The sequence below is a fragment of the Lycium ferocissimum genome, chromosome 8 (assembly GCF_029784015.1).
Source record: "Lycium ferocissimum isolate CSIRO_LF1 chromosome 8, AGI_CSIRO_Lferr_CH_V1, whole genome shotgun sequence".
Classification (NCBI taxonomy): Eukaryota; Viridiplantae; Streptophyta; class Magnoliopsida; order Solanales; family Solanaceae; genus Lycium; species Lycium ferocissimum.
Genome location: NC_081349.1, coordinates 68,120,812 through 68,130,191, shown reverse-complemented (window position 1 = coordinate 68,130,191; position 9,380 = coordinate 68,120,812). Strand labels below are relative to the sequence as shown.

The 9,380-nt window shown below is 35.8% G+C and overlaps 1 protein-coding gene across 1 annotated transcript; it reads right to left on the bottom strand.

Annotated features, from left to right (window-relative positions):
• Window positions 1-3,888: 3,888 nt before the first annotated feature.
• LOC132068847 (probable xyloglucan endotransglucosylase/hydrolase protein 26) lies at window positions 3,889-5,517 on the bottom strand. The gene is made up of 4 exons (XM_059462598.1): window positions 5,202-5,517; window positions 4,910-5,010; window positions 4,498-4,691; window positions 3,889-4,420 (listed from the first exon to the last, which is right to left on the bottom strand). Exons 1-4 carry the CDS (start codon window positions 5,446-5,448, stop codon window positions 4,012-4,014), a joined length of 951 nt encoding a protein of 316 aa, XP_059318581.1. The 5' UTR covers window positions 5,449-5,517; the 3' UTR covers window positions 3,889-4,011.
• Between the last annotated feature and the right edge of the window lie 3,863 nt (window positions 5,518-9,380).

Genomic DNA, 9,380 nt, shown 5'->3' with positions numbered 1-9,380 from the left:
GAAAGTGTGGGGACTGGCCTATACGTATACGGTAAAAATCGGGTAAAGTTTGTCGGTGCAAAGCGGGGGTAGGTAAAAGGAAGAAAACGAACGATAGTGTTTGATCCGAGAAAGCTTCGCATAAATGCGTTGTATCACGGAGATAACTCCTCGTCGTGGTTGGTCACGGTCGGTCCTTATATGGCAAGTTGATCGTGGCCGTTAGCGATTTCTTTGTGACCATTCGATCGTGACGTTGGTTCGGATAATCGGTTATTCACCCTCCACGTGTGGGAATCTTGTTGCCACCTGCTTCTGACAGTCGTACGGGTGTCAGACCGTGTGACCTAACCTTATCCATATTAGGTTTTCTTTATCCTAAAATGGCTCCATGATGTATAGAAGGCCCATGTAGAAAACTATAAATAGGAGTCATTCACACAGCTTTTGAGGGTTGGCTTTTTAGATCGAGCTTTGTACTTTGAATATATATATAAAAATCTCTCTCTCTCTCTTTGATTTCCTCGTACTTTGGTCCGGTTTTACTTGAACAATTCATTGGATCACTTCATTCAAGTATTGCACGGAATATACATAAGATCTTAACTTAAACACATAATTCCCAATATCATTATCTAGTCTTTAGCACACCAACTCATATTCAGGCCATTTCATTAGATATATATATATATATATATATCTTTATTCGCCAAAAAATAGATTAAAGTGCCACATATCCTATACCTCATTTGCAAATTCAACTTATTATCCGATTTCGGGGTAAAACAACCTCAAGTGGGAAGTTTTAGGTTTCCTCTTAGTCTTGATACTAAAATCCATTTAAAGCTACAATTACAAAGCAATCAACAAGTTATTAACGACAAGTTTAAATCTCTAATGAAAAGGATAGTAACAAAGCTTATGGACTCTTACCTCCATACTTAAAAATAACCCCATTATGTGCGAATTTATTTTTAGTTTAAGGACCACAAGAACTTCAAAGGCATTTGAAAGGAGCTTAAATTGATTCAATGAAAAGAAAAAAAAAAATACAGGCCTTTTAACTGCCAACTGGAGATAACCTATTTCTGTCCTAATCCAGTTCATGGATATGTCACATGTATGGTTCTCCTTTGTTCAGGTATTCCCTGGATTCGGTTTTAGGGCCTTTACAAGAAATGAAGGTTCTAGTGAACCGAATCGAATTATGTGAGCTGTTGGTTTTCACTATCATAAGAAATGGTAACCTAACTTAAAACTGTTGGCTGTATGAGTGTCAGTTGATAATTTACTTGCTTCTGTTGATCAACTCAGTGTCTGTATGTGTTAAAACTAAGCTGATTGAAAGCTGTTGGTTCTTTGCGCATGTGTTTTCTTGTAGGAGTGTTCCTATTATTATTTTTTCATAAGTAAAATAAATTTTTATTCATAAATGTAATAGCACCAAGCTGGAGTAGAAAAAATAAAATGATGAAAAAGGACAGGCTACACCCCTAGATGACCGAGGAAATCTATTACTGTTTTCATGACATATACATCTTACAGATTATACCAAATAGCATGAAAATGTTAACATTTTGATTCAACCTGAGAATAGATTCTGATCTCCCTGTGATTCATCTACCATTTCCAAGTGATCCACAACACACAAGCTGGTACTGTTTTCCAGTTTTTCTTTTCCTCTTAGATCTTTCGCTGACCAGTTCCAGAAAAGTTACTTGGCTAATGGAAGGCATTACCCCCAATTGGGCAATGGATAAAAATATGCTCTGTATCTTCAGTTTCTGCCTCGCACATAAAGCATCTACTATAAATACTACTGCTTTTTCTTTGCATATTTTGATGTGTCAGCACTGTATCATGGACCACTGCCCAGAAAAAACAAGAGGGCCTTAGTTTTCCAAATCCTTGATTGTAAAAACACCTCTTTTGCTCCCAGACCAGATTATTTAATCTGGTTCTTAAGCTAATTCAGGGGTATTGCCTAGAAATCCGAGGAGATGAGTTACTCAACTACTCTCTCATTGCAACCTCTACTAAAACAAATGTGCTAGTTTCCACCGATGCTCAGTTTGGTTAGACTTCAGTATCTTCAGTATTTGTAGTAAAGCTACAGAGATTAGGGTACAGTGCTCCTATTATTATAAATTAGAAGCTTGTATGCCAATTGGCAAACTAGGACAAGGAACAACTTTAGATTTGGTTTACTCATTTGTTTAACTGTCAAGATGACTACATCAGAAAAGAAAAAGAAAATTCAAGTAAGCCTAGTAAAAACTTGAACCATAAGTATACTTGATAATAGACTCTAGAATTGGGAAATTTGAGAGCTCGTATTGAGGGTGTTCGCCGAATGTGGCTAGGGTTATTTCAAAGAGTGAGAATCTGAAAAAGGGTAGTTACTCTTTAAATCATTTGATGAGAAATAGTATCCTGCCTTATATTTGATATGATGCAAATAATGGCGGGGTTGTTGGGTATATTGAGGGGGTTTTCAACAAATGCTGACAGATATCAATGGAGACATCATGGACACTGTTCAAAAAAATTTACAACAGGGAATTTTTTGAGAAGAATGGAGAAAAGGAGCTGAAGGACTTCAGGCTTATTAATCTGATAGGCTCACGACATTTTTTGAACTGTAACTATTGTACGTAATGAATCCTGAAACAATCATCAGAGTTATAAACTTAAAATGGAGCTCGTTGTCTTGGGTTTATGTTCCGTATTGCTGATTATAGTAAAAGTGATTGTTGTTGGATTTGAATCTTTCAGTTCTGTTGTGCTGAAATTCTATTGTTCAGCACTTGAGTGTTAGAATATTGTATCGAAAGAGACTGGAATATGTAAGTTGTGATACATTTTCTTTGCAACCGAGTAAACATTTTTCGAATCTTTTATTACAAGTTAAGTCCTTGTCACCGCCATTCGCTTTAGAAGGAAGGTTTGTCCTGGGCTGTGTTCTCGATTTCAGTATTTTTCAATTGTTTTCTCTTTTAGGTCCAAAATGTATTTCTCTACAAAAAGGGATGTATGCTAATACAACCTAAACCAGTCAAGACTAAAAAGAGGAGGTCCTATTAAAGTTCATCCAATTTGTCGAAGCTAATTTGAAGCCATCTGTGCTGCAGAAGTTCTCCAAAAATGAAAGAGAAAAGCTTTGAATCTGGGTGAGTTAATCGCAACGTCCTCGGACGCTCTATGATTTCTCTTGGCCACTATAAACCACATTAGAGCATGAGGGAGTCGCCTGTCCGTCCTATTCAGGCCTCTAGTTTTCCACAAAGCCCAGTTTTTGTAGTGGCTTCATCACAGCTGCTTTCAAAAACTAGCATATTCAAACAAATTGAACATAATTTCTGTAATTTAATACTTTAATTTGCAGCAGTAATAGGTCAAAGTTTTTCCTACTCTCCTTGTGCATGACATTGTGAACTGGGTATGTTTCAAGTAACTGCAACTTCAGTCTCTTGAATCCAAACAGACCTTGTCATGTTGAACTCTTGAATACATAAATAAATAAATAAACATTTTCGCCGTAATAGCACAACTAGCTGCTCTATTCATTTGTACTGAGATGAATTTACTATCTATTTCTTTTGGTGCTTGCTTTGTTGCATCTTTGTTTGCTTCTGCACTATTGAAGTATTGTAAGTTGCGGCTATTTACTCAAGATGTTTAGAGCATTGACAATACTGAAGAAGTTAGTAATCATAAGTACGCGTGAGGTTCTTTTGAGAAATGTCTCTATAGAAAGGAGTCAAATATACCAAACATTCTATTATCATCAAGGTTTTCTTTTATTATATGTGTTGGTCCAGTAATACAAAAGTTTGAAAGTTTGATGGTCGATGATACTAGATCATTTGGGACAACATACATTTTCACTCAAAAGAATATAGGTATAAATTGTGGGTAAAACAGGGGATTGGAATGAAATAATAAAAGTATGAATAAAAATAAGAACACCTCAACTTTTTTGCACAAAATATAGTATAAGAAACGGCTCCAGTTGTGGACACGATCCACCTATTAGTATTGAGGCTTAAAACATTCACTAGGGAACTGTCCGTTGAAGCGTTTACTGTCTTTGCAGTAGTCATAGATCATGTAATTGTTCCTGATCCAATCCATCTGACCCTTCTTATCATAACTCAGTTGACTATATTGAGGAGCGGTATACCAGTTGTTTAGCCATGGAGCAGCACATTGAGTGATGCTAACTGGTCCATTCCAGACGCAAGCCCTTGCCCTGAAACTGTGGTACTTGGCAATGAATGGAGCACTGTTCCAGTCAATCTTATCAAGTCCACCTCTAGTCGCCCAGTTATCCGCATTCCAAAGACTGGAGTAAACTCCCATTGCTTGTGCATTTGGATAGCCAATTCCCTGGCTTTGGTAGTTCCTGAAGACTCTGATTGGTATATCATCGACGTACCATCTGTAATATGAATTATTAGTCAAAAGTTGTCTTGGTGAATTTATTGTGCATAGAGTTTGTGCAATAGAACAACTTACACAACTGCAGTTGGATTCCATTGAATAGTGTAGTTATGGTAATCTGTGGTTGGGTCAAACCATGGATAGAATTGTTGTTCCCTGCCTCCTACTCCTTGAGCAAAAATGTTAGTGTGAATAGTATAGGGCTGTCCTGATACATTCCCCAGAAACTCAAAGTCGATCTCATCATGCTTGTCACCGGTAGACGACAACTGTGGAAACAATAAACAGATACTTCCGTTATAACAGTGTCTTAATCCTCTCTTTAGCTTAAGTAGTAATTAGTCATCATCAAGGTATGCTTTAGCAAAACTGTTCTTCAATTGGTATTTTAATTATCTTTGTCAGTTAGACCAGGAAAGTATTTGTTGGGGCGTTGCTGTATTTGTTGGGGCGTTGCTGTACGTTGAGCATCTAAGCTTAAACTTACATAATATGCTGTGACTGTTCCAGCAGAGTTTCCAGGTACCAATTTGATTAGCGTTTCGATGCTTCCAAAGAGAAATGTTCCTTTCGATTGCACACCAGAGCCTGAACACGTAATCCGACAGCAATAGTTTGTTATGTGAAACAATGAAAATGAGACCTTGATTACTGTTAACACTCCTTGTCTAGAAGTCAGTTACTATTATTTTCTTAGTCTATGAATTCAGTATTCATTTGCTGAACCATATGAGTCGTTGCTTGATGTTTATATATGAGAAAGGAAAATGAAAGCTTGCCTGAGGATTGATCGAGGACGAGCTGAAGATCATCGCCTTGCATCCAAGAATGATGTGCCCCCCAGTTGATATACGTGTTCTCTGAGAACGTACAATTGACCACAACCAAATGAAATGCAATAGCTGAGATAAACAAAGCCAATGAAACAACTCGGGAACTTGCCATTTTGAATATGAAACAGTTCCCTTGTTTCTTCCTCTTAATTCTCCAAACTAAAGCGTGTCTTTCTTCATTGGGATGTGGCATTTATATAGGACATAATCAAATAATGTGTTTCTGAGAAAAATTCCTTAAGCATCTAGAGTAACTGACCTAGTCGTCAGCTCGATATCATTAACAACACGCTTCCAAACCAATGTGGATTCACGTATGGAGTTTGGTGTCTCAACAACCAAGGGAAAAAGAGAAGAAGGGGGGGGGGGGGGGGGAGGGGTTGTGGGATTAGGAAATTAAAGAGAATTAAAAAATAAACAAATACATATTCAGTTGTTCTTTTTGTTGGGGTCAACTTTGAAAATTCAATATATTCTTTTAGTTTTATGTAAGAAAGATCAATGTTCTGACGACGATTACTATAATTAGATTATTTTATGTTAATCCTTATGTTTCTCGGACTCTTCACACAAGTGCGGCAACATTTTGGACAGTTCGAGCAAACATATGGCCGAAGTAGCTTGTTAGTTACAGGTTTAATCCAATTGAGTATGTAAGAAATCACCAAATTTTAACAAATACGAGTATTATATTCAGAAATCATACTTGCAAAAGTACAACAAGCTTAATACTAAATACTATAAAGGTTGAACTCATCAAGTTTAAATCATGAATTTGTCTTTACCTTGTGAACTTTGTTTTTTCATCCGAGTTTTTGAAAAGGATCCATGTTTTATTTTACGTGAAAATGAAGTTATGTAAAGAAAATATTTGAAATAAATACTAGTGAGGGATGTAATGGGATGATTGGTATCCTTTACTCTTAAATCAGATATCTCAGATATAAGCCATTTGAATGTAAAACTTCTTTTATGAAGGATTTTGTACTTATTTAGTAGACTTACTTGGCACAAATTCAAATTAGTAGAATCAATAATTTTGAAGAGGGTTGAAAAAAAGAAAAAGAAAATTTTGAGATAAATTGATAGAAGAATATGGAAGCCAGTGAACTGTAGGAGGAGCCCAGCCGGCACGCGGTAAGAGATTAAGAAAAGACGTGCATGAAACTTTGAGAAAACGTCACCCAAAATTCCAGCTTCTTTACATATGTATCATTGTATAAAGAAACATGTTTTCTCAACTGGATGGTCAATTTTTTTTCCTTTCTATATTTCCTTTAAAATGGTTTTTGTGTAAGCGTAAGACTAGATATTTTCCCATGTAAAATGGAAAAGAGAGGTTCTCGTTAAAATACTTTCAATTAATGGCGAAGTCAAAAATTTTGCTAAGGGTATTCAAATTTTGAAAGCGTAAAGAATTATTTTTTCAATGAGTGGGAGTACGGCATATTTTTCAATTTTAGATATAATGCAAAACACCTGTAATTATAAATTCATTATCGGTTCGATTTCACAAGTCATTCTTGATAAAATTTATTACTGAAAATATTCTTTTGACGATTGCAATGGTAACTGATAGAAGCGATATATATGTAAGTTTCACTAAACGAATACAAAAAGATAATTAAGATGCTTCTTGGGTGTGTTTGGTATGATAGAAAATGTTTTCCGAGAAAATGATTGCTGGGAAACAAGTGATTTTCCTACTTATTTTTTTGTGTTTGGTTGGATGTGGAAAACATTTTCTAGTGTTTGGTTTGACGGAAATACCAATCCAACCCCCTAACCACACACATCTCCAACCCCCCACCCCCACGCCGCATTTTGAAAAAGATGCTACTTTCACAAAGTGACTATTTTTATAAGATAACCAAATATGTGCATACGTTTGCAAGTGTCCTTTTTCTAAGACAACTAAAAAATGACTACTTTGCACTTTGAAAGCAATCCAAAAAAGTGACTATGTTTGTAAACTAGCCATTTTTTCAAATTGACACAAAAATGGCTATTTTTTGTAAATTGATCATTTTTTCAAGAGTGGCATAAAAATGATTATTTTTGCAAAAATGTATTTCTTACGAAATGACTGAAATACAAATTTGCAAAAATAGCAACGTTTTTGTCATTTTTTAAAAAATGGCCACTTTACAAAAGTAACCATTTTTGTGTTACTTTTTTTAAAAAAAAATCTACTTTACAAAGTGGTCACTATCTAAGAAAAGGCACATTACAAAAATAGTTATGACCACTTTACAAAAGTAATCATTTTTGTGTTACTTTTCAAAAAATGGCTACTTTACAAAAGTGGTCACTCTCTTAGAAAAGGCACATTACAAAAATGGTTATTTTTAATACTTTCAAAAAGAGGCTATTTTAAAAAATGGCTAATTTTTCAAAGTAGTTAGTTTTTAAAAGTGACTACTTTCACAAAATGATTATTTATGAAAATTGGCTACTTTAAAAAAGTGACCATTTTTAAAAAGTATCTACTTTCACAAAGTGGCTATTTTCTAAAAGTGACTATTTTCTTAAGTGATTACTTTTGCAAAACGACAATTTTTGAAAAGTAGCTACTTTTCGCAAATAATATTTTTAAAAAGCGGCTACTTTTGTAAAGTTGTTATTTTTGAAAGTTACTGTTACATCTTGGAAATTTCATGTTATTTGTATTATGAATAGATTAACGTAAGTCTAGGGTGTATATGAAGTCCCTATAAGTTTAAGAAGGATATTTGATAATTTTAAGAGTATACCTTAAGATTCCAAAGGCGTTTGAGTTAAAGGAAGTAAGCTCGTCGAAGAAAGTTAAGGTTGAGCCATGTTTTGGGAAATCCCATATCATTTGAGCCATGAATTGCTTAGCATCACTTTGAGGAAGAGATATAGGGCCCCTTGGATGGTTAATGAAGATTTATACAAGTGCCAAGAAGGTTCCATAAGGATTGGAGGTCAAACGAATCAAAGAGAACGCGATTACGCAAAATCGGGAAGAAAGGGGCAGTATGCGCCCGCCCGCACACTGAGTGTGCTGAGCCGCAAACTGTGTGCCAACTCCCTATTTTGGGAGTGCTCACTGCCCAGCACCACCCCTAAGTGGTAGGGAGAGTGTGTGGCCGCACACTTAGTGTGCAAGGTCGCATACTCTCCGCCAACTTGGTGGAGGTGCAAAATTGCTACCTTTTTAAATGCCAAACGACCCTAAGTTCATTTCTAACTTTCCCCGCTTATTTCCCCACCTCTCTAGAGACTTCCAAGGAGTTCTTGAAGGTTCCCTAACACTCCACATCCTTCCATATCATCCGAAGAGAGAATCAACATTAAAACCCCAAGGTAATCCAAGGAAAGTGATTGTTCTTGATTTCTTTCAAGTTGGAGTGAACTTGGTCTTGAAGGGAGTTGAGGAAGGCGAGGTTCCATGATCATAAGGTATGTATTTCATCTTATTTATATGGTTGGATTGATGTAAAGGTTTAGTGACCCCTTAGGAAGGAAAAGAGTTAAAGTGGAGAAGCTATGGATGTTGTAGTGAAGAAGATGACTATGGTGTGAACTTAAAAAGGGGATTTTGGTGAATTGATATTAAATTGAATATAATTCCTTGATTATGATACTATGGATGATGTTAGTGTTGTTTGGGAGTTATTTTACTACATGGCGGAAGTTGATGAAATAGGGAAAATGCTGCCTAAATTCCGTTTAGCCTTTTAGTTGCTCTAGCTTAAACTTAAGCATGTCTTCAATAACCTAACTTTAGTACGAATCTTGTTGAATGTAGAGTTGCGAACTTTGGAGGGAAGCGCTTAGTCGTTAAGAAGACGTGAAGGTATGTAAGGTTACCCCTTTCTTTCAAAAGGCATGATTCCTATGTTATACTTCCATATATGCTATCCATATCATCCTTATTCCCGAAAGAGCTAAAAGTTTATGATTCTCAAAATCCTTATGAGGCTACAGATAGATGTTTCTATGATGATAATGATGATGATGATGATGATACCGTTCTAAAGATTCCAAAGCTTATGGTTTTGATGCTATTATGAGATTATTGAGCTTATTACATGGTTTCTTGATTTCACTCATTGTTGTTGACCTCATCTTATGATTATTGTTCCTTCAAGGTGAGGT

What these genes read in the sequence shown, in the direction of transcription:
- LOC132068847 (XM_059462598.1), bottom strand. Translation starts at nt 5,448, where the DNA reads ATGCCACATCCCAATGAAGAAAGACACGCTTTAGTTTGGAGAATTAAG. An exon ending in CGTCCTCGATCAATCCTCAG is followed by an intron (nt 5,011 to 5,201) that starts GCAAGCTTTCAT and finishes TTACGTGTTCAG; the next exon opens with GCTCTGGTGTGCAATCGAAA. An exon ending in TGGAATCCAACTGCAGTTGT is followed by an intron (nt 4,421 to 4,497) that starts GTAAGTTGTTCT and finishes TTCATATTACAG; the next exon opens with ATGGTACGTCGATGATATAC.